Source organism: Meles meles, chromosome 17 (genome assembly GCF_922984935.1).
Source record: "Meles meles chromosome 17, mMelMel3.1 paternal haplotype, whole genome shotgun sequence".
Taxonomy (NCBI): domain Eukaryota; kingdom Metazoa; phylum Chordata; class Mammalia; order Carnivora; family Mustelidae; genus Meles; species Meles meles.
In genome coordinates, this window is record NC_060082.1 from 40,840,640 (window position 1) to 40,865,982 (window position 25,343).

At 39.1% G+C, this 25,343-nt stretch overlaps 1 protein-coding gene across 2 annotated transcripts in view; it reads left to right on the top strand.

Annotated features, from left to right (window-relative positions):
* Nucleotides 1-8,034: 8,034 nt before the first annotated feature.
* Nucleotides 8,035-25,343, top strand: part of KLHL20 (kelch like family member 20) — a 65,897-nt gene continuing 48,588 nt past the window's right edge. Inside the window, exons 1-2 of one of the 2 annotated variants that reach the window (XM_045983321.1) lie at nucleotides 8,047-8,119; nucleotides 9,044-9,107. In XM_045983321.1, the coding sequence (XP_045839277.1) occupies nucleotides 9,085-9,107 (23 nt within the window). In that variant the 5' untranslated portion in view covers nucleotides 8,047-8,119; nucleotides 9,044-9,084. Of the gene's footprint in view, nucleotides 8,120-9,043; nucleotides 9,108-25,343 lie in introns of both variants that reach the window. The other variant, XM_045983322.1, reaches the window with a different exon arrangement.

Below are 25,343 nucleotides of genomic sequence, written 5' to 3' on the forward strand. Positions count from 1 at the left end.
TTCATGTATTTTGCCTAATTATCTATATTATATGTTTTTTCCCATGTATATATTTGATTATGAATCTTTTGTGATATGTACTGCTAATATTTTTTCATGTCATTTTTTTTACTTCACTTGTAATATTTTTCCCATGGAAATTTTTTTTTTAAGATTTTATTTATTTATTTGACAGACAGAGATCACAAGTAGGCAGAGAGTGAGGGTGGGTGGAGTAAGCAGGCTCCCTGCCAAGCAGAGAGCCTGAAGCAGCGCTCAATCCCAGGACCCTGAGATCACGAACTGAGCTGAAGGCAGAGGCTTAACCCACTGAGCCAGCCACAAAGGCATCCACCCCACCATGGAAAATTTTTAAATACAAATTTATAAATCTTTTTGCCTCTAGATTTTGAGTCATAGGGAAGTTTTTCTCCATTCTTAATAAAGAAATACATCTATGTTTTCTTGTCCTATTTTTATGCTTTTATTATTTGCATTTAGACTTCTGATAATCCGGTTGTTGTGGGGTATAAAGGACCCAAGCTCTTCACCCCAACATGTGACAATTCTGAAGGGCTATCCTAGCCCCCAAGATTCCCATGGGGTCTTCAAGAGGCCTTTGGTGAGACTGCAGGGGATCTAGTTCCTTATATGGAATAGATCTTGTCTTTTTCCATATGGATTTTGTCTTTTTCCATAGCTGTGTCAGCATCGTTTATTTTTTTTAAGATTTTTAAAAAATTTATTTGACAGAGAAAGAGATCACAAGTAAGTAGAGTGGCAGGCAGAGAGAGGGGGGGAAGCAGGCTCCCCACTGAGCAGAAAGCCCGATGTGGGACTCAATCCCAGGACCCTGAGATCACGACCTGAGCTGAAGGCAGAGGCTTAACCCACTGAGCCACCCAGGCGCCCTTGTCAGCATCATTTAAGCCACAGCCCACATAATCACAGTCCATATAAAAGGTGGTATGTGAAAGACCGCCTTTATCAAATACTAAATTCCTATATTTCTTGGGTCTATTTCTGGATTCCCTACCCTGCTCTGTTTGTCTGTCTGTTCCACTCCAAAACCACAGTTTTAATTATAGCAGTTTCAGAACAGGCTTTAATAATATCTGTCAGGGTTAGCCTACTCCTTTACCACTTCTATTTTTAGGCTATTTCTGGGTATTCGCATATGTCTGTTCTTCCATATGAACTTTATAATCAGTTTATCTAGCTCTGTCAAAACTCTGATGGTGACTTACTTGGATTGCACTAAATGTAAAAATTAACTTATGGAGCAACATCTTTGTGAACTTGAGTCCTCTTATTTAATGACATGAAGTATCTATCTGCTCGGGGTTACTTCTGTTTCTTTCAGGAGTGTCTTACAGTTTTCATTTAACTAATAACCCTGGACAGAGAGTTGTAAAGAATTCAAATTCTATCTGAGAAAACTGAAGACCAGAATGACCAAGTGATTGCTTGAGATCACAGAGTTAGAGCTGGGACTTCTCATCCATCATAGTGCTCTCCTCTGTCCCACCCTCTTACCCTGTGGATACATCTAGGGAACTAGGAAGGTGCTCTGCTGTTGTCTGATTTGTGCTCCGTCCTCCTGCGTTGTTCCTGAACTTCCCAAAGCATTTTCCCAGTTCGCCAGCTCTGTCTCCTGCCACTGTCTCTAGTGCACTTCTGCCCAAGTTGTCCTTGCCACTCTGGCTTTATTGTCTTTGCTGAGAACACTCCTCCTCCCTTCCAGCCCTGCCACCTAGTAACCCCCATCATCCTTCATGTCTCAGCTGAAGGGGCACACCACACCCTCAGCGAAATCTTTTGTGTTCGTTATAACATAAAAATGTTTTTGCTCCATAAAAATGTAAATAAACGTGTATTATTTCACAACTTTTGTAGACCAGGAATCCAGGCATGGCTTAGCTAGATGCTGCTGGCTCAAAGTCTCTCATGCTGTCAAGCTGTAGACAGAGTCTACAATCTCATCTGAAGGCTCATTTGGGAAAGGATTTGCTTCCAAGCTCACTCATGTTGCTGATGGCAAGATTCAGCTCCTCATGGGCTATTGGATTGAGAGCTTCAATCACTTGCTTGTTCTGAGGGAAGTCAGCTGCCATATTATGAGGTGTCCTATGGAGAGGTTCTCACAGCAAGGAAATGATAGAGGCTTCTGGCCAACCAGTCAGCAAGAGTGAAATGACATTTGCAACCGAAGCTACAGTCCTTTGGCAAACTAATCCTGAACGTGACATTTCATTACTTTTCTTTTTTTTTTTTAAGATTTTATTTATTTATTTGACAGACAGAGATCACAGGTAGGCAGAGAGGCAGGCAGAGAGAGAGAGAGAGAGAGAGGAGGAAGCAGGCTCCCTGCCGAGCAGAGAGCCCGATGCGGGGCTCAATCCCAGGACCCTGGGATCATGACCCGAACGGAAGGCAGAGGCTTTAACCCGCTGAGACACCCAGATACCGCAACATTTCATTACTTTTCATTACTGTCTTCTATTTGTTAGTTACTAGGTGTAGCCTACCCTCGAACAAGGAAATTACACAAGGGCATGAATACCATGAGGCAGAGAACATTGGGAGTTATTATAGACGGATCTGTGTGCCTCACTCCCACTCCCAGTTCTTATGTTGAAGCTCTAAATCTCTTTGTGACTATATTTGGAGATAGAGCCAATAAGGAAGTAATTAAAATTAAATGAGATAATAACGGTAGGGCCCAAATGTGACAGGATTCATGTCTTTATAAGAAGAGACACCAGAAAAGAGCTCTCCCTTACCCTCTTCCCACCCCAACCTTTTATCTTTCTTCGGGGACACAGTGAGAAGACAGCCATCAACAATCCAGGAAGAAAACTCACCAGAAACCAAATCAGCTAACACCTTGATCTTGGACTTCCCAGCCTCCAGAACTGTAAAAAATACATTTCTGTTGTATAAGTCACTAGTTTGTGGTACTTCGTTGTGGCAGCCTGAACTAAGACAGGAGCATCTTAGAGACTGCTCACCCCACCTCCCCATACCCTCTACATGAGGTCTGGGCTCCTTACTACATAGTTTCTTTAGCATGTGGTAGGTCTCTTCAGACAATTATCCCACCAGTAATTAAACAATTAATTGCACAACTGATGGTTTAGTTTTAGAATATTTCTGCAAGAATGGAAATTCCATAAAACAAGGAAACCCGGGGCACCTGGGTGGCTCAGTGGGTTAAAGCCTCTGCCTTTGGCTCAGGTCATGATCTCAGGGCCTGGGATCGAGCCCCGAATTGGGCTCTCTGCTCAGCGGGGAGCCTGCTTCCCCCCCCCCCCCCCCCCCCCCGTCTACCTTTCCACCTACTTGTGATCTCTGTCAAATAAATAAATAAATAAATAAAACAAACCAAGGAAACCTGTGTGTCTTGTTTACTGCTGAACCTTGGGTCCAAGCACAACATTTTATACACAGCAAACGATGTGTAATATCTAATTTTTGAAAGACTATAAGCAACCCTAAATGAACTGTTTGGCTCTTGCTACTGTCTCATACCCAGTCCAGATAAAAATCTATTTTAGGATATTTTCAACTAGAAATGCAGGCTCCAGGGCACCTGGGTGGCTCAGTCAGTTAAGCATCACCTTCAGCTCAGCTCGTGATCCCAGGGTTCTGGGTTCCCGGGATCCCATTCAGTGGGGATCCTGCTTGTTCCTCTCCCTCTGCTCCTGCCCCTGCTGTGCTCCCTCTCTCTCAAATAAATAAATAAAATCTTTTTAAAATTAATAATTAATTAATTAAAAAATTAAAAAAGAAATGCAGTCTCCCCATGGGCACACTTACTGAGGGTGCAAAAATCCCCCAGTTGTTGCAAATGCCAGGTTTTTTGTACTCATATTTCTAAATGGAGCTCTCTAGGCCTTGATGTATATAGAAAGGGTTGATTCACACTAAACTGCTCCACTTTTAAAAGAAACAGAGTTAGCAGAAGCACAAACCACAGATCACAGTGGGCTGGAGAATGAATCACAGCTTTACAAAAGTAGGAGGAACTGCTCTTATCCTGGCTAAGGATTTGAAAAGTCAATCATTGCTTAGCAGCATTCCTTATATTTTAATACCTCCTTCATTATCATTTTCTCATGTTATGAACGAATCTAAGGATCACCTTTGAAGATGTTTGTTACAACAGGCAATTCATAGAAGAGAAACCTTAATGCCAGCCACACATATGAAAAGATGCCTTAACTGCACTAGCTTTCAGAGGAAAGTGCATCTAAACCACAGTGAATTACCATTTTAGACCCATCAGATTGGCAAAACAAATTTAAAGTTGGGAAACACCAAGCACAAGATAAGGTAGACAAATAAGAACCTTCACACTCTGCTAGTAGGAGAGGCAGCATGCTGCCTTGGCTGAAAACACAGACTCCGGAGCCATTGTGTATGGTCTCAAGTCCTGACTCTGCCTCTTTGGCTTACCCTGACTTTGAGCAAGTTCATTAACATCTTGGTGCCATCTGTAAAATTGAGATGATGATGATGATGATGATAACATGACAGATCCTAACTCAGGAGGACTAGTGTGTGTATTAATGAGTTAAGAAAAGCTCCTAGAACAATGTCTGGTATGTAGTTCATGTTACATAAGTATTTGCTAGTAGTTGTAGCAGGAATAGTAGTAGTTGTTATTGTAAAACAAAACAACCACTTTAGAGAGCAATTTGGCTAGTGCTAGTAAAGTTGAAGATATACAAAGCATACAACCCAGCCATTTTACTCATACTTCCTATCCTACAGAAACCTTTACAGATGTAAACAAGGGAGCATATGCCAGAATTTACATTGTTGCATTATAATAGGCAAAACTGGAAATAGTCAAAATATCCATCTGCAGGATAATAAATCTTTTAAAATCTGTGGTACAATGAAAGTGACCGAACAGGACAAATGGTAGCTACACATGTGGTGAGCACAGCATATTGTATAGCGATGTTGAATTACTATGTTGTATGCCTGAAACTAACGTAACATTGTGTGCTGACTATACTCACATAAAACATTTTTAATAAAAACAAAAAAGTAAACCTCTCCTTTCCCCAACTAAGTCACTCTCCGTAACATCACCCTGTTTATCTTCTTCTTAGAGAGTGTTTGCCACTTAATGAAATTATTTTGCTTACTTGTTTACTTGTTTTTTGTCTATATTCTTTTATGTGAATTAGTATGCTTCTGGCGGCAAGTAATAGAAACCCCCAACTCACTTTAAAATGTGAAATTTATTATCTCACATGAGCAGATGTCCAACAATAAGGAAGTTTCTGGGCAAGGGAAGACGAGTTGTTTAAAAACGACATTCAAGGGGTGCCTGGGTGGCTCAGTGGCTTAAGCCTCTGCCTTCAGCTCAGGTCATGATCTCAGGGTCTCTGGGATCGAGCCCCGTATCGGGCTCTCTGCTTGGCAGGGAGCCTGCTTCCTCCCCTCTCTGGCTGCTGCTCTGCCTACTTGTAATCTCTCTCTCTCTCTCTCTCTCTATCTGTAAAAAAGAAAAAACAAAAAAACAAACAAAAAAAAAACAAAAAAAAAAAAACGACATTCAAGGGGTGCCTGGGTGGCTTGGTCAGTTAAGTGCCCAATTCTTGATTTCTTTTTATTTTTTTTAAAATTTTTTATTTATTTCTAATTTTTTATAAACATATAATGTATTTTTATCCCCAGAGGTGCAGGTCTGTCCAACTCTTGATTTCCTCTCAGGTCACGATCTCAAGGTCATGAGTCAGGCTCTGAGTCAGGCTCTGCACTCATTGGGGAGTCTGCTTGAAATTCTCTTCCTCACCCTCTGCCCCTCCCCCCCACTCTCTAAAATAAATAAATCATTTTTTTAAAAAAAATGACATTCAAGGATCCAAATTCTTTCAGTCTCTATGTTCTACCATCTTTATTGTCTAGCTTCTTTCTCCTGTGGATTCCCCCATGTTTGTGAAATGGTTGCAGTGGTCCCAGGTAACACATACAGACACAACAATGGCCAGAGAGAAAAGATGCTATCTCTTCCTACAGCTCTTCTAAAAATGGGAGGAAGTCTTTCTCCACAGTCTGCATTAGATTTTCTCTGATTTTTTCATTGCTTAGTACTGAGTAATTAGAAAGTCAACCACCATAACCACATAAGTCCTCAGTAGAGCTTCAGGATGTTGTCTATCTCATTCATGACCATATTCCCTAAGCCTAGAGTTGTACTTGGCATGCAACTGCCTCTTCCCAAAGGCACATGGGAGAAGAATGAGGCACAAACAAGTCAGCTACAAAAGAAAGGGAGCAGGGGCAGGCAGTTGAGAAGACTGCCACCCCAAACAACTCCCCAGTCCCAAATCTATTAGATAGAAGACAGCAATCAACAAAGGAGTTGAAGGAGATTACAGATAAGCAAGTTATGTCTGATCAAGCAGTATAGGATTTGTGGTTGAGTAAACATATTTAGAGCAGTCATCTAATTAACTACAGGTGATCTCTGCAGAAGGGGAGATAAGAGAAAAAAGAAACAGGTGGCGTTCCACCCTGAGTGGACTGGGGGCTCCCAGCTGCTGAGCTTCTCGGATGTACATCATCCTTTCCCCCAGAAGTCTGCTGCTAGTACATGTTTAAGCATGTTTGGTCAGCACATTGTTCTGAGGGACGGTTACATGCAATAGGTGCTCATTTAATAAATAAGTCCATTTAGGCGGCATAGGAAGAGGAAACAAAACTGACCTTTGTTGAGTGCCTACTAAATGCCAGACACACAACATGATCTTCATTATTATTTACTTCTTAAAACAACTTTTTTTAAAAAGGTATTATTATTCTTTCACACAAAGAAAACTAATGCTTAGATGAAGAACTTTGACTAAAAAGCCATTTTGACATAAAGCCATTTAGAGGAATAGGATTTGAAACTACAGGTGTCTGGATCTAAAGGCCATACATTTCTCACTACAACCTAGTTAACAAAAGGTATTCTTTCCTTTTCAGAAACAACTGGACAAATATGTCAACCCCAATGAAGAACACCGAAAGAAAATCTTCATGCTTAAGCCTAGAAGTTATCAGGAAACCAGCAACAGTCTTTCACTTATATTATTATATTTGTATCCTTACCCAATCACTTGTTTGTTTTCAAAATGGATAGCAATGATCGGATGGCTGTGTGCTCTGGTAAAATTGGGCAAAGGAGAAACTGAAAAAGAATTTTCCCCCTTGAGGCGCCTGGGTGGCTCAGTGGATTAAGCCGCTGCCTTCGGCTCAGGTCATGATCTCAGGGTCCTGGGATCCATCCCTGCATCAGGCTCTCTGCTCCTCAGGGAGCCTGCTTCCTCCTCTCTCTCTTCCTGCTTCTCTGCCTACTTGTGATCTCTCTCTGTCAAATAAATAAATAAAATCTAAAAAAAAAAAAAAAAAAAAAATTTCCCCCTTAGGCTAAAATGAGTTCACAGAAGAAGTGTTTGAAATGTCTGGATAAAGTGTTTGGACAAACCACTTTATTTTTCTCCTGTTAATCTGTTTGTTTTTGGTAAAGTGTGTGAATAAAACCCTGGTATTTTGAAAGCTGAACTGTGGGAAATCTAGAAGGTCAGGTCTATTTCTAATTTGACTGTGTATCGTCCGCAGCTTGCACATAGTATGGGCTCACTAGGGTCGACACCGCTTATGCACGCACCAATCATTCAGTCCACAATTGGGGACAACGTCGTGTCTATATTGTGCAATAGGAGACCCACCAGCTACAAATATATCTTTTTGTGACTATACCCATCTTTTCGTGGCCTTCTGCTGGGGAAAACAAAGAAGAAAGGAGGAGGCTTCAGTATTCAAATTCTGCCAGATCACCTGTGAACTCGCAGAGTAGTCACCCTTAGAACAGGAGGAACTGGATACGAAGACAGGCAGTCTTCGAGGTTATCCGAATCTCCAGCAAAGGGCGCAGCTACTTCCTGAGCCACTCCGGAACCTTTGGGGGCCTTACAGGTTCTAGAGGGAACGACTTAGCAACAGGACCACTTCCGCTGCTGAGGAGAGGAGAGGGGTGGGGAGGAAATAGCTCGAGGATCTGCATCCTGCTTGCGCTAGCGGCGGCTGAGCAGCAGGCAGAGAGGGGGCGGCGGCAGAGAAGAAAGTGACAGAGCCGGTAAGTTAGCCGCCTGAGAGCAGGGGACAGTGGACAGCGCCCAGGGCTTGCTTTGCAAATCTTGTACTAAGTTGCTGAGCTGCCGGGTGGGGTAGGGGGCCGTGCTTTGCCCGCCGCTGTCAGTCGGTGCCGAGAAGGGGCTCTTGGGGCGCTGGGGCTGGGCCTCGCGGGGCACTAGACTGAGCCGAGCTGGCTGACCGCCCTACCCCGGAGCCCGGGGAGGCGCTGGGGTTCTCACCCTGGACAGCTTCCCCGGACAAGGGCTGGAATTCGGAGGGGGCGGGGGAAGGAAATGGGTAGTGTGCGTCCCATTTAACCCTCGGGACCTAGTGAGACCTTGCCAAGTGGGTGTTGGACATTGTTTCGGACACTGAGGGAAAAGCTTGTAAGGAGAATGTGAGTCTGGAGCCAGAGCTTCTCCGACATGTACGTGCTGCCCCGCAGTCGGAAGCGGAGTTGTTTTTAAAGGGAAATGTCCAACCCCCCCTACAAGGCCCCCCACCCCACCCCGCTCCTGTCACTTCGGGACAAGTTAAAGCTTCAGATCCGTTGTTAAACCTGCGTGTGCCCTATCCCATCTATCATGTCAGTACGGCTGTGGGTATCTGGTAAATGTTCTGTAGGCATACTTGATGGTGAGATCAAAGTTAAATGTCTGAAAGCACTTCTTGAAGAGAGGACTAACCTAGCCATCGGGACCGTATAGCGCACTTTACCTCACCGTCACTTATAATCGCTTTAGCATTCCATAGCCATATCCAGTGTAGGGATAATCATCTTAAAGATACCAAATAAAGGTTATGTTATGAATAAACGCTTGCGGCATAATATAAGATTTTTTCATTGAACGAAATGATTATGTAGAGATTGTTACTGGAAAGATCAGAAATAGTTTTTTAAGTTACTGCTTTTCTGTTGTCTTAGGTTCGGCTTTAGAGCATTGTGAAGGGTACTTTTCATGGTGCATGGAAGGAAAGCCAATGCGCAGGTAGGCTTTTAGGAAGAAACCTTCGGTTTCACTGATTGAAATTCAGCACGTAATAATTGAGGACTTCATTTAATTTTTTTAAAAGATGTTTTCAAACTTTACTAGATTCTGCTTGGAACTAATGATTTTTGTTCTAAAGTAAATAAAAACTATTATCAGGAATTAATCACTTTTGAAATAGGGATCCAGTATAGTACTTAAATTTCTAAAGGACATTCTGAATTTTATGTAGTTACTAACATTTAAATTTACCTTTTTGCATGGTAATTTTTGGTGATAAATAATCATCAAGTATAATACAATACTATATGGGTTCATTGGTCTTCAATGACATATAGAATATAAAAGGTTCTGTTGCCATAGAAGAATATTATACTGTATATCTAATTATGGTTTTGGTTATTTCATTGATGATCAATAATACATTTGTTCTGTGAAGTAAAATAGCTGCATTGCAGGAAAGATTGTTGAGGGACTAAAGAAGGTATTGGCCATAATAACTTAGCCCATAGAAAAATAGAACAGAGTGTAAAAAAACAAAACAAAACAATTATAAGCCCTCCCAGTTCTAGAATTTAGTAATTTTTAAAAAGATTTTATTTATTTATTTGATAGAGAGATCACAGGTAGGCAGAGAGGCAGGCAGAGAGAGGGAGAAGCAGGCTCCCTGCTGAGCAGAGAGCCTGATACGGGGCTCCATCCCAGGACCCTGAGATTACGACCTGAGCGGAAGGCAGAGGCTTAACCCACTGAACCACCCAGGCACCCCTAGAATTTAGTAATGATTTTTCTTAATCTTTTCTAACAATTAGATCTAGAGTCCTTATCAAAACAAAATCAGCCTACTTCTATTTCTTTGTTCTTTATACTCATTTTACATTTATTGAACTGAATGTATTCATTTGTTATTTAACATCAAAGAGAAACAGGTCTGGCAGACCCTTTTAAGAGAAGAAACATTTCATGATGGGGTATGACTTATGACCTAGAACTAGGAGCAAGAACGAGAATATCTATTTCCAAATCTGTTATTGAATTTTCGATTGACCTTGAGCTATTTGCCTTCTCTGTGCCCAAATTTACTTTTCTAATGTGTCTGACCAGGGTATTGGGAACTAACAGATGCTTACAAATGCTTTGAGATCTCCAGATGAAAAGACATTATGGATGTAACAAATGTCATTATCTAACTCTAAATAGGAGTAATAATTGACTGCAAAGTACATGAAGAAATTAACAAAATATATAAATGCCTTACCACTTCATCCTTTATCATGGATGCAAAAACCACTCGTTGCTTCTCTTCCTCAGCTGCCATAAATGTCATATCTTATGTCATTGCTAAAATAAGAGCTTATTTTTTAAAAAGGGAAGGCACAGCGTGGGAATGTTTTTGGTCTATCAGTAATTTCTATATAAAATATTCACTTAATCATCCATACCTACTCTTTTTTTTTTTGTTTTATTATGTAATACTTCCAGTTATTCAAAATCAAGTTGAGGGGGGTGCCTGGGTGGCTCAGTTGTTAAGCATCTTTTTCGGGCTGGGGTCATCATCTCAGGGTCCTGAGATCTAGCTGCACATCAGGCTCCCTGCTCAGCAGGAAACCTGCTTCTTCCTCTCCCTCTACCCCTCCTCCAGCTCATGCTCACACGCTCTCTCTCTCTTTAATAAATAAATAAAATCTTTTTTTTTAAATCAAGTTGGGGAATTCTGGTGGCATTAACTGTTAAGCTACAGTCTTTTCTCCTCATCATCACATGGCCAATGCCCAGCCTACCATTGCTCTCTGATTTAATTTTACTTTTGCCTACATTAAGTCACCTTTCCTTCTTGGGCTGTTATTTTTGCTGTTGCAGCCCAGAAGGGCTGGCCTGTGAAGTAATGTTGATTTTACACTTACCTGCTATTGGAGGAGCTTCGAATGAGAAGTAACTGTATATTAAGATTATTTGAATACCTGTTCATCTTCCTACTAGGATATAAGCTCTTTGAGTCTCATATGTGTTCCATATGTTTGTATTCCTGACACCTAATGATTACCAAATAGTAGTTTAAATGACTACCCAGTATGTGCAGACTTCTCCTCTGAATGCCCCCTGCCAAAAAATATGAACAAGAGGAAGATTGAAAACTATTGTTGAAGGTATTCTGATGCTTAAATATAACATTTTGTGAAATGGCTTGACATCTTATTAGTAAAGCTTCATTGCATTCATTTATTTAACTAGTCATTATGTGTACAGATAACAAAATTTAAAAGCTACAGTAAGATATTCAGTGAAAAATAAGTCTCCCAATGTCAACCCCAGCTCCGAGTTCTCTTTATAGGCCACCACTATAAACAGTTTCTTACTCATTTTTCATAGACATTATAATACTTATACAATCATATATAGAATATCTCTCTTTTTGTGAAAACACTAATGTCAGCGTGTCATGCACATTCTCTGTATCTTTCTTTTTTCACTTACCATATTATTTTGTAGATGGTGACAAATACATATAGATCCACAATATTCTTCTTAATAGTTCAATGGTATTTCATTGTCTGTAGGTGCCATAGTTACCCAGTCCTTTTTAGAGACATTAAAGTTATTTTGCTGTTACAACCAGTTCTGCAGTGACTACCCTTATCAGTGGTTTTTCCCCCAAATGTGTATGTATAGAATAAATTCTTAGATGTAGAGCTGCCCAAAAAGTATGTGTGTTTTTAAATTTTGGTAGATATTGACAAATTTCCTTCTTGGGAGATTATACCAATTTATAGTCTCACCGAGAATGTGCCTGTTTCCCAAGATAGTATCTTCTAACCATTTATTTCATTTAGAGATATTAAAACATTTTGCAATGTAGTTTCCTCTTTCTTTAATTATATAAGTAGGGAACTGAGCCTGGTTTTATTAGGAATTAGTTTATTCACCAAACATTTATGCAGTGCTTGGTATATGCCTGTATAGTGCATATATACAGATGAAGGGATGGAAAGACATGTAAATAGACACCATAATACAACATGAACAGAATTTTAATAGAGATGTAGACATAGAGAAGGGAACTTCCGCTCTGTAGAGATGAGAGCATCAAAAAGATGGTGATATTTGAGCTAGATCTTCTAGAAAGGATAAGGATTTGCTTTACAGTAAAGAATGTACTTTTTAAAAAAGATTTTATTTATTTATTTATTTATTTGTTTGACAGAGAGAGAGAGAGAGCGCACAAGTAGGCAGAGAGGCAGGCAGAGAGGAAGGGAAGCAGGCTCCCTGCTGAGTAGAGAGCCGGATGTGGGACTCAATCCTAGAACTCTGGGATCATGACCTGAGCCGAAGGCAGAGGCTTTAATCCACTGAGTCACCCAGGTGCCCCAGTAAAGAATGTACTTTAAAAGATAAGTACTTAAAGAAGGAAGTTAATTAAAGACACAATAAACAGAAGGAACAGTCATGCGCCCTGCCCCTCAAAAGACACCAAGACCTGCAAGTATATGACATGAATGAAGTGGTAAGTATATCAGGAGTGTAGAGTATGTGGGGGCAAAAAAGTGGAAACGGGAGAAAAATAGAAAATCAGGCTGCATCCGTGGGAAAGAGTTTGGCTTTATCCTGTAGGTATTTAAGAGCCAATATACATTATTACACAGATGAGATTTGTTCTTGGGGCTGAAATTTGGGAAAATAGGGCATAGACTAGAAAGAGGGAAGAAATCATGGCAAAGAAATGAATTTAAAGGAGTTGTGGTAGTTTAGATGAAACCTGACAAGGACTGGAAGGAGATTTATGGCAATGGGAATTGAGAGAAGAGGATGGACTTTAGAATTGTTTAATAGTAACATCAGAAGGATTTGGTGAATATAGAGTAAGGAAAAGGTAATGCTATAAATGACTCTAAAGATTTCAGCTTGGGGAACCAAGTGCTGCCATGATGAGATAAAAATTATAGGAAGAGGAACAAACAGGTTTCAGTAAGCCAAGAATAGTTTCTCTTTCATACACTTCAAGATTATTATGTCTAGGAAACAGTAGTATGTAATTGGAATATGGGTTTGGGGCAGAAGAGAGCAGTTTGAGCTGGAGGTTCAAAAAAAAGAAGAAATTTTAGGTCACCAGTACACAAAAGGTTCTTGAAGTTGTAGGCATGAATGAGAGTAGAACAGAAAAGGAGGATGCCAAGGACCAAATCTCAGCGAATACCATTGTTGTTTAAGGTGAGGCCTAAGAAAAAAAGCCAGTAAAGATTCTAAAATACAGAAGAAGCTTAACATTTCTTGGGTCTTATTTTATTTCATTGTATCTATAGAGTTTTTATTGATAATTTTCACTCCTGGTGAAAATTAGATGAGCTTCTTCTTGAGTTGAACCTCCAATGACAAAAAAGAAAATCCCATTCAGATCTTGTACTTTTTTTTTATTTTTAAGATTTTCTTTCTTTACTTATTTATTTGAGAGGGAGAGTCAGAGTCAGAAGCAGACTGCTGAACAGGGAACTTGATGCGGGGCTCAGTCCCGGGACCTTGAGATCGTGAGCTAGGCCGAAGGCAGATGCTTAACCCACTGAGCCACCCAGGTTCCCCGAGATCTCACATCTTTAGAATTTCCTATTTAGTCAGTCTAAAATGTATGTTTAAAAATAGTTGCATATGCTATACCTTCTTGATCTGACTCTTCCTTGGTGTGGCAGGCACTGTAGGTTGGCTTTCAGAACACCTCTTCCTCCTTTCCTTTACTATGTAGAAACAAGAAAATGAACTAGTATGTGTCGTAGCATCATCTTTGCATTTTGGGACGGCTGCATAACACCATGCTGCCAATAAAATGTCAGCAGAAGGCGCTAAGAGGTATTCTAGGAAGGCTTTTGCTTTCCTAACATAAAGGGAGACTAGCTTGCTTGCATACTCTTCCTCCTTCATCTGGAATCAGGTATAGAATGTAGTGCTAGTGGTTGCCCTTCTAGTAAGCAGAGCTGGCACTTTGGGATATTATTTCTGTTTTAAGGATTCATATACTCCTATGTGTAGCTTTCTCTGTTCAGGTGTGTTCAGGACTTTAAATGATGGTCAGTTCAGCTGAATCTTTTTTTTTTTTTTAAGAGAAGTCTGTTAATTTCCAAATTAAAACTTTTGAAGTATAAAAGGAGAGATGTTCCTTTAGGTAGGGAGCACAATTCCAGGCTAAGAAATGATTCTGTAGGTCTTTGGACTATAAGATAGAACTTGATCATGAATGCTTGAGAAGCAGAGACTATGTTTTCTAAACTTTTTATTGTGTTTGACTTCAAATTTTATTAGCCACTTATGGAAGATGGCTCTTTCCTCAGTTAAGACCATTACCTTTGGAATAGAAGAAGGTCTAAGGAAGGTGTGACATGATAGTCCTGAAATTTGAAGGCAACTTACACATTTTGGGTGTGTGGAAATGTTACTTACTTAGGGAGGTGCCAAAATTTGTAACATTCCTTTGGTGAACATGAAGTATATTTAAGATATCTGATTTGTTCTTTGGTTTGTGCTTCCTTCCTGCACTTGATTTGGTTATTCTCACTATTATTTTAGGAGATATCAATTCTCATGGAAATTACCCATCCTTTTACCTAGCCTACATTTCCTTGACTTCCTAAACTGTTGTGACTTTGACCTTCATTTATTACATACTTCATTTACTTCAGCAATTCAGTCCTACTCTCACTGAGAACAACTCTCTGAAATCATAAATCCTCATAACTTTTTTCCTAAGCTTGACCTCTAGAATAGTTCTTCGATGTAGTCAGAAGCAACATGCCTTTGGCCCTTCTGTTTTCACACAGTTCACTTCTGCAACCATTTCAACCATTTTCCAACCATCACTCAACTCCCTAGATTGTGGCATTTCTGTGGCATTTTCCAACTCTTGGTTAATGGAAGCATTTATATTCCTTGATTTGAACTATTGATTACTGCTGGATGAAACCAGCCATGGGATATTCGGGCTACTCTAATCAGAGTCTGTAATATTATTAGAGCCAACATTGTTCTCCAGCAGTACTTCTGAAGGTGCCTGCATAATGCTTATTCATTCCCCACAACAGCTGTGTCGCATCTTCACCCATTCTCTCATGATCCTGTCACTGCTCCTCTCACTGGCAGCAGCTTCACAGAAAAAAATAGGGGCCATCAGGTATGAACTTTTCCAAACTCCTGATGCTTCCTTACCACAAAATAAAAGTACCATTTCCACCTTACTTTCCCACCCCACTCCCTTCCTCTGATCTCTTATGTAAGCCCTTCTACCTTTTGTCTAGGAGTCATTCCTCTGTATTTTGGTTCCATGCACTCCCACTCTTCAAGGATCTTGCTTCATCATTTATTCTTTCCCTTTCATATTTTTAAATTTCTCCCTCCTTCTCATTCTTCACATCAGTATATATCATTTTCCAGTCTTCCTTAACTTTCAACTGACATTGTATTGGATGTCTCTTTTCACAGGCAAGCTTTATTCTAGAAATATTCCATACTCACTGTCTCTTTACCTTCAGTGACCACTGCCATTGAATACCTCAGGTTTTTACTGAAAGTTTAGGGATAATGAAGTTTTTTTGCTACACATCATTTTCTTACTGGTTGTCCCTCCTTAGATCATAACCTGACACTGTTTTAACAGTCCCCCTTTCCTTTCCCTTCTTTCTTTATTATTTCTAAATTACTGTTACTTTATTATACTGAGCAGTTTAGTCTCTTGGTTACAATCCTGGTGTCTCTAGAAGAGGTTAAAGGGTGGGAGGTTGGGGGAGCCTGGTGGTGGGTATGAAGGAGGGCACATATTGCATGGAGCACTGGGTGTGGTGCAGAAACAATGAATTCTGTTACACTGAAAAGAAATTTAAAAAAAAAAAAGCTTGTATCTTCGGGTAGTTCGTATAAATGTGGGGTACAGCTTCACAAGACGAAGTGTGGTGGGAACTGTGGTGAACTAAGAATACAAGCCCTCCTAATCTTACTCAAATTCAATTTCAATTTCAATCTCAAAACAAAACAAACCAAAACCAGCAGGCAAATCCTTCTGATGGTCTTTATCATTCCAAGGGGCCCTCACCTTGCCTTTTATAATTAAAAGGCCTAAATACTTGTTTTCTCAAAAGCACCATCTGTCTTTGAAATAAATGTTGTTCTTTTTCCTAGAATATAAAAAAAATAATTGAGAATTTTCAATAACAGTTTTTTTCTTCTCACCATATGTAGAGATTCAAATGTAATTATAGTTTCTTAAACTGATTCCATGATATCCAATGTCTGCCTTACACAATTTTATTAGATTTATTGACATTTTGGTAAATGTGAATCCTTCTTGTTTTATTTGACTTTATATGTTTGGTAATGATACTTTTATTTTTTTGTTTGCCTTTATACATTGATTTCTCCACTCTGTTATGACTTCTACTGAAAAGAGATTTTCTTTTATTAGTCAAATTTTATTAGCCTGTTATGAGTCAAATTTTAATGTGTGTTAAAATTACCTACTTGTTAAATGCAGATCCTAGAGTCATAAAACCAGAGATTCTGAGTCTCTAGGACCTCAGAAGCCTGCATTTTTTATCAAACACCCCTGTTAATCTGGTTTCAGAGAAACAGAATATTTGAAAAGTTAATATAACAGCCTAGTATATAATTAATATATAACTATATAATAATATAACAGCCTAATAATAACATTCCTAATAGGAATTGGGCAATTAGCGAATAACAGTATCTTCTCACATTTTCCCTTCATTTGAAAGAAAAGCCACAAATTCAAGCCATAATTTTAAATCTGTCAATATTATGTTTAGAAAATCTGATAATAATGAAAGAAGACCCTTTGGATACAAGAGTATTTGACCAGTCAAAGCAAGGGGAAATTTCTTTATTCAAGTTAGTAAGTAAATTTAGAATATTTGGCTTATTTTACTGTTTTTCATTTTAAATACCATGTTTTGGTATCAAAATGTTTTGGACTGGAAGTCCTGACTCAGACTAGTTTAATCAACATGGAAACCTTTTATTTACATACCAAGAAGGCCAGAGGTAGGGTGCGTTCCAAGTTTGGTGTTAGCCCGTGGCCTGATAATAGCATCTTGGACCCAAGTTCTGTCTCTCCAATGTAGCTATTACAATAGCATCTTCATCCTAACCCAAAATTGATCTTCCATCCCACTACCACCTACCAATGAAGAATGCTATGTTCTTCCTTGTTAATGCCCTGAAGAAGAAACTCCCTAAATCATGGAGTGTAAATCTGTTCCTGTAGTTTGATGACGAGCTGAGTTAAGAGCATGCCATCAGCTAATTGATTTGAGAGAATTCAGGATTTCTCCTTAAAAGCTAGGGACATGGTCGTCTTCCTCTGAAGCACATGGCTAGTAGAGGAACAAAATCAAGGTTATCTTTCAAGTTTGAGAGAGTTGATGGTAAAATATATTAATAGAATTTATCTTGAAGTTACGCTTTTCATCAGTACTAAAAGAATAAAAAATCTGCTAAGATTATTATCAGCAGATCTTATACCCTTTGGTTTTAGAAAGACTGATTCTTTCCTGGAATTGACAGTCACTTTGTGAGAGAAGGCAACAGCTCTCTTTGATCTCCCTAGTTTGTTAACTGTGGATAGAGTCCAGAGTAATCCTTTCTCTTACCTCCTTCAACCTTAAAATACATGTAGATTAATCTTTCAAATAAAGCTAATAAAAAAGTTTTTTGGAGTTCCGTTTCTTTTTGTCTGTATTATCATTAGTTCAATATTAGAATAGAAAGCTACAGATTGAAAAACCAAATAATTTGAGATCTAGTTTTTCCAGATAAATTTTTACTTGGACAATAAAGCTTGCTGCCTCAAGGTTTAATTAAAATCTTTCATAGAATTCTGTCCTGGGGAGCAGTTCACACCTCAATTTACCATCCCGCCCCCCAGGTCTTTAGAGTATTTATTTCATCAGACGCCAAACAAAGAAGTTGTGAATATAGATGTGACAAGGTGTGAACACAGTCTATTTCTAGGACCCTTATTATAACTTCCCTTCAGAAGGTGCCCAGAAAAATGTACAAAATCCCCACTTTTATGCAGTTAGAATCCTGTTGATGTAATGAGAATAATGGAGGATATATACTTCCGTTTTTTAAAGTACACATTTACAAAAACAGTAGCAGAACTATAGGAGAAATAAGTTAGTGTATAGAATCAAATATGGCTTCTAGAATTAAATTGCTAGAATTAAATACTGCTTCTCAGGACATTTAAGATGAGGTATTCCTTAAAATCTCAGCCTGCCAGTAATCCCTCTTCTCATTTCTTCTCATTCTTCTGGAAGGGCAACATGGTCCAACCATGTGGCAGTATGCTTGCTTTTTTCCTTCCATCTAAGAATAACAACCACATAAATCAGATTGCCAGCGTCATTTCTATTTCAAATACTCAATCTAGTTGCCCAAGACAGTTTGGGATAATAAAGCACTGACTTTGAAGTCAAAGGACCTACGTTCAGAAAAATCCTAACACTGTCACTCCTTGTAAGGTAAGTGTAATTATCCCTACATTACAAATAATGAACTTGAGGATTAGAGAATTAAGTAATTTGCCCGAGATTATACCTAATAAATGATGGAGGTAAAGTTTGAACCTGGCTACAAAACTGGTTTTAAGAGAATTAGATAAGACTTCGGGGAGTATAGTTTATTTTGGCAGGAAGAAAAGCTGAGTTCATTTAACAAAAATTTAATGAGCACTAGATCCAGGTATTGGGGTATAGCAGTGAGCAAAAAACCAAAACCATAAGGGCCTTGTTCTCCTGGACCTTACATTCTATTTGGGGGAGAAAACCAACATATTATGTCAATAGGTAATATATTTATGAAGAAAAATTAGACAAAGTGTATAGAGTGGTAGGGATTAAGAGAAGCTATTTTACATAACACGTTGGAGAGGAGGAATTTCCTCTTCCCTTTAAGGACCTTCTAGCTGGATTTAGAATCAAATTAACAATAAGACAGATTAACAGTAGGAAGTCAAATTTAATAGACTACTTAGGGGGAATCCACACAGACATGGAAATTCCAAAGATAGTCGGGCAATGAGATACTTCCGTGACCTAAGGAGAGGGATAGGGTCTGGGGATACAAAGGGGAGAAAGACCACTAGCAGAAGGGAAAGATGTCTGGAAAACAAAGGTGCCCTCTTTATGTAGATAGGTTTCTTAGGTAAAGAGAAATCTTGGGGCGCCTGGGTGGCTCAGTGGGTTAAAGCCTCTGCCTTCGGCTCAGGTCATGATCCCGGGGTCCTGGGATCGAGCCCCGCATCGAGCCCCGCATCGGGCTCTCTGCTCAGCAGGGAGCCTGCTTCCTCCTCTCTCTCTGCCTGCCTCTCTGCCTGGTTGTGATTTCTCTCTGTCAAATAAATTAAAAATAAATAAATAAATAAATAAATAAATAAAAAGAGAAATCTTTGTTAATAGCTCTCTTTCTGGAAAAGCAGGCAGTTGAGGGGGAAGTAAAGAGCTTTTTCTGTCTGCTAGGTTTGGATTGCTTTTAACTCAAAATAATGTTCGTGCCAAAGTGGCCCATCTGAGGGTGGCCTGCCACTGGTCGCTACAGTGGTCTGATAAGTTGACATTTGAGCAGAGCTCTGAAAGAAATGAGGGCGTGAGCTCCATAGTCATTTGAGGGAAGAACCTTTCAGGAGGAAGCAGTAGGGCTCTGAAGCAAGCGAAGTCTTGGCATGTCCCAGAAAAAAGCAAGGAAGTCTGTGTGACTAGAAAACAATGGGTAAGAGGAAACCAGTAGGAGATAAATTCAGAGAGCTAGCCAGAGGAAGAGTCCTGTAGATGATAGTAAGCCTTATATGCTTTGTTTTTTACTATGAGTGTTTAAAGCATTTGGTACAGAGGACTGGCATAACCTGACTTTTTTTTTTTTTAAGATTTTATTTGTTTATTAGAGTGTGTACAAGGGGATGGGAAGGGAAGGGGAGAGGAAGAGGGAGAGGAAGGAGAAAAGAATGTTAAGCAGACTCTTCAGTGAGCACGGATCCCAATCCAGGGTAGGGTCCCTGAGCTGAAACCAAGAGCCTGACGCTTAATTAACTGAGCCACCCAGATACCCCATAATCTGACTTCTCTAAAGGATCACTTAGGTTATTTAAAGAAGAGAGTCTAAATTGGTAAAAGTAGACCAAGAAGACCTTTTATGAGACTAATGTAATATAAAAAACAGAGTGAAATAGCCTGAATTAGGGTGGGGCTGGTGAAGAGGTAGAGAAATAGTTGGAATCTAGATATTATTTGAAGGTAGAATGACAGGATTTGCTGATGGATTAAGTTTGAGCGTGTGCGGAAGGGAAGGGGCTACAAGAATTTTGGCCTGAGCAACTGGAAGAATGAAATTGCTTTTTATTAATCTGGGGAAGGCTAGAAGAGAGACATGCTGGATAAGGTAGAGAATCAAGGAATCAATTTTAGATAGATCATTGAAATCTATTTAATTTATGTGATAAAGAGACATTTATATGGATCCAGACTGAGAATTTATCCAGGTAGGAAATAAGGGTCTCTTAGCCATTCATATATGGGTGATGGGAACCATGAGATTAGATGAGCTCCCCTGAGAATGTGTATAGAAAGCAGAGAGGGTAGAACTTTAGAGCATGACCACATTTAAGAGATTTTGTTGCAGGTTTGCAAACCAAACCTTTGATATGAGTTTACAGGTTAGCTATTATTAAAAAATTTGAATCTATAGAGAGAGAGAGGAGGAATTCCGCAGGCTCCCCGCCAAGCAGAGAGCCCAATGCAGGGCTTGATCCCAGGACCCTGAGATCATGACCTGAGCCAAAGGCAGAGGCTTTAACCCACTGAGCCACCCAGGCACCCCTGATGGTGGTTCTTTTTTAAAGAAGCTTGATTGTACCATTGTTAAGCATGTGATTTAGTATTTCAGCATCTACTACGTACAAGGCAATCTTTAAGCACCGTGGTTAAAAGCTTCCTTGATTGTTTAGTGGGTGGTAAAAATTGTTCTTTAACTGCTCAGTTTTGTTTTTTTTTTCCTGCCTTTAAATTGTCAAACATAAACAGTGCTGTTTCTACCAGATGTCAGGAATTATGAACATTTCATATTCTAGAATACAGAATCACCTGTGGGCTAAGGCCAAGCACAGAAAGATTGAATTTATAAGTATTTTGGAAAAACAGGTTGGTGTTGGAGAAAGGAACAACTGGCTTTGGTTTCAGGCTGTGCCTTTGTAATGTAAATGTAGTTTCTTTTCCCCAGAATGTCCTTTTCTATTCTTCTCTCCTTTCCTGGGGACTCTTTCAACACAGGTGTTTTATTATACTGTAGTTCTTGCCGGTGCTACAAGCCTTAGGGGTAGTAAACTGATATTGTCCCTTGCAGGCCACATATTAGACTATCCCAGTATAGTCATAGATGATTAAGTCTGTGAGACTCACATGAGGCTGACCTAAAACCCAGTGTTCAGAACATTGGATCTACCCCCCCACCGCTTTTAAATAACAGTATCTTTGAAAGAATTATTCATCAGAAAACTGCTTAGTGAATATAGAATCAGAAACAGAAATATCTGGGCCATGGGTATAGGATATTTCACCTAAGTTCCAGAACAACCCAATTTAATATTCCTACTTGACAACAAAAATACATACCTGTGAAGTAATCTTGCAGCTTATGCCAGTTAGATCTAGGATCTTTCGAGTACAAACAAATACTTTATCGATTTTTGCCTTTCTACCATAATTTGTATCCTGGTTGCCCTCTCTCTGTTATTCATGTATCTCCCCTTAATATTAATCTCCCCTTAATAGTTAGGTTCCCTGATTGCCTCTTTATATTCCTTTGAATTTTTCTCAGTTCAAGCAAAATGCTTTGTACATTATATGCAATTAATAAATATTTGTTAAAAGAATAAGTACCATTTTAGAGGGGCATAGATTCTCTTTTCTCTGCATCTCAGTAGATACAGTGTGATGATTATGAAAATCCAAATATCTTCATTACACTTACATGTCAGTTAAGTTTGTGGCATTTATCTAGCAAGTGAACCCCTGAATTTCTAAAATATGAATGTAATGTGTAAACTTTGCTTCTATTATATATAATCTGGAATAACTTTTTAAAAGGTAATAAGCCATTGACTATATTTTATTAGAAATGTTTAGGGGCGCCTGGGTGGCTCAGTGGGTTAAGCTTCTGCCTTTGGCTCAGGTCATGATCTCAGGGTCCTGGGATCGAGTCCCGCATCGGGCTCTCTGCTCAGCAGGGAGCCTGCTCCCCGCGCCCCACCTGCGTGCCTCTCTGCCTGCTTATGATCTCTGTCAAATAAATAAGTAAAATCTTTTTAAAAAAAATGTTTAGAAATATTTAAAGATAATTCCGAAAATTTCTTAGACTATCCCAGTATTTTTTAGCTGAAAACGACTTAGGTTCAATTTTATGCTGTTTTCTTCAAGCTTAACATTCATTTTGTAGGCCTCTTACCAAGTTAGTTGACTCCTCTGATAGTTCATTGGTAAAGTTCTTTATGATGACTGGACCAAAATAATCTGCATTTACTGCAACTTCCTGGACTTTTAAAAAAGAGTTGTATAGGAACACCTGGGTGGTTCGGTGGATTAAGCCTCTGCCTTTGGCTCAGGTCACGATCTCAGGGTCCTGGGATTGAGCCCCACATCGGGCTCTTTGCTCAGCAGGGAGCCTGCTTCCCTCTCTCTCTCTCTGCCTGCATCTCTGCCTACTTATAATATCTCTCTCTCTCTGTCAAATAAGTAAATAAATAAATCTAAAAAAAAAAGAGTTGTATAGAAATTTGGATACCCATAAGGAAGAAAACTGAGAATATTATTTTGAATTGTTAAATAATTCTACAGTTCCCTTTTTTCCCCAACCCAACATTCACATCAATCCCAGTTGTTAAATATTCGCAGTGCCCCAGGAGATAGTTGTGGTTTCTCCACAAGCATCAGGAGACCTGCTCTGCTACTGAAAGGAAAGCTTCATCATTTTAGCAAGTCACCTAGCCAAATCAGTTTCTTCATCTGTTAAAGGAGGTTATTATTCTAAATGATCTAATGATCTATTCTGTTTCAAATCTCAGTCTTCATTCTTCAAGCTAGGTAACAGAAAATGTGTGGTTTTCATATTTAAAGGCTTCTGGAAAACATTAACATGTAAAATTTACTAATACATTTATACCCTGATGCTGTGATGCAATGTGTATCAAATTTGAGAAATTTATAGGGCTGCCACTTTTTAGGAAAATAATTACTACGGCCTCGCCAAGAGTGTGTCCTGTAGCACCGTTAGGGTAACACATACTTAAATATATAATAAATGCCCAACTTCCAGACTTCCAGAGTCTTTGTGTAAAAGTAGCTTCCCAAGCTCCAGCCATCACCCTACTCAAAAGCCACCGAAAACAGCAGCAACAGCAAATCCTAGATCAGTCCCAACATTACAGTTATTCTTTTCCTTCTCCTTGAACCTCTTGACCCTTTTATCTTAGGACTTCAAAACTCAGGTCAGAATTCTGTGTCAGTAGCTTTTGAACTTTTTTGATATAGCATACAGCCTGCAAAGGAACCTAATTATACAAATGTGTATGAATTTAAATGTGTATAAAGTACATAGTTGAAACATAGTTATTTAACTAAAAGGAATGTATGCCAATATTTTTTCTTTTCTGTTTCGTTTTTTTGGTGCTGCTTGTGACACACTGAACTGATTTTACAACTAAATGTAGCCCCCATTTATAGAACTCCTACTAAAGAAAAATACAAACCTCCAGTCGACATAAAATTAAACTTTCAGAAAAGTATTTGTAAAGTGAGGAATGTCTGTTTATGGACCTATACATTTCTTTTGTAATCATACTAAACTTTCATTGATTTTGACTGAATTTGATAGGAACGATTGGGCATATGTAGTACTTTTATGGGGGGGGGGGGCAGAGGGAAAAGGGGAGAGAGAATTTGAAGCAGGCTCTATGCCCAGCACAGAGTCCAATGTGGGGCTTTGATTTCACAACCCTGAGATGATGACCTGAGCAGAAATCAAGAGTCAGATGCTTAACTGACTGAGCCACCCACATGCCCATCACATATGTAGTACTTTTGAATGAATGAGGCTTATTGTCAGATTTAATATCTCTAGCAGCAAATTCGTCTAACAAAAGCTTTGTCAAGGTTTGTAAGAGTTCTACTAAATAAAAAAAATTTTGCCTTTCATCTTCTTTACCACTTTAATATTCATAAACTATGAAGAAAAGATTTCTAAGTAAAGATAAACTTCAGACTTGCTGGATTATCATTAATTCAAAATTTATGTGAATATTAATTGAAGCATATCAACTCAGGTTTGATTTTTTTTATTTGATTTCTAATATGGATAAGCATAACCACCTTATTTGAAAGGAATATAGATATTTCTTTTACTAGGGTAGCTACAATTTAAAATTCTTTTTTTTTAAATAAGATTTTATTTATTTATTTGACAGAGAGAGATCACAAGTAGATAGAGAGGCAGGCAGAGACAGAGAGAGAGAGAGGGAAGCAGGCTCTGCTCAGCAGAGAGCCCGATGTGGGACTCGATCCCAGGACCCCGAGATCATGACCTGAGCCGAAGGCAGCGGCTTAACCCACTGAGCCACCCAGGCGCCCTACAATTTAAAATTCTTAACAGGTAGCAAGCCCTGAGCTGGAAGTTATGTACATTCTATCGTTTAATCTTTGCCATATGGGGTAGATACTTACCCATTTTAGAGCTAAAGAAACTGGGGATTAGGAAGGATTAGTAACTTGTCCATAATTGTCAGTAATTGTCAGTAGCATTTCAACCCAGGTCTATCTGTTCCACAGCGTGCTTTGAGACTTTATACTAGCTAATGTCAGAGTAGCCATAATACCTAAGTGTCAGAGCTGTTAGACTTGGGGAGAATAATAAAGAAATCTTAATTTAAGGTATGGTAAAATATTTTGAGACATCTATGGTTCGACTAAAACTTGGGCTGAGAAGAGAATTTTAACTCATTTCTCCCTGCTAGTGGCTTCTAAAATATTTGGTTTGATTCTTTCCCTTTTTTACAAACTGATGTGATTACATAGTTATTTACTATATTTCCTTGCTTATAAGACAACTGGCTCATTTAGTAACTTCTTAGAAATATAAATATTGCCTTAAAGGTATGTAAATCTTTTGTTAGCTGTTGGCCTAACATGTATTTATCCA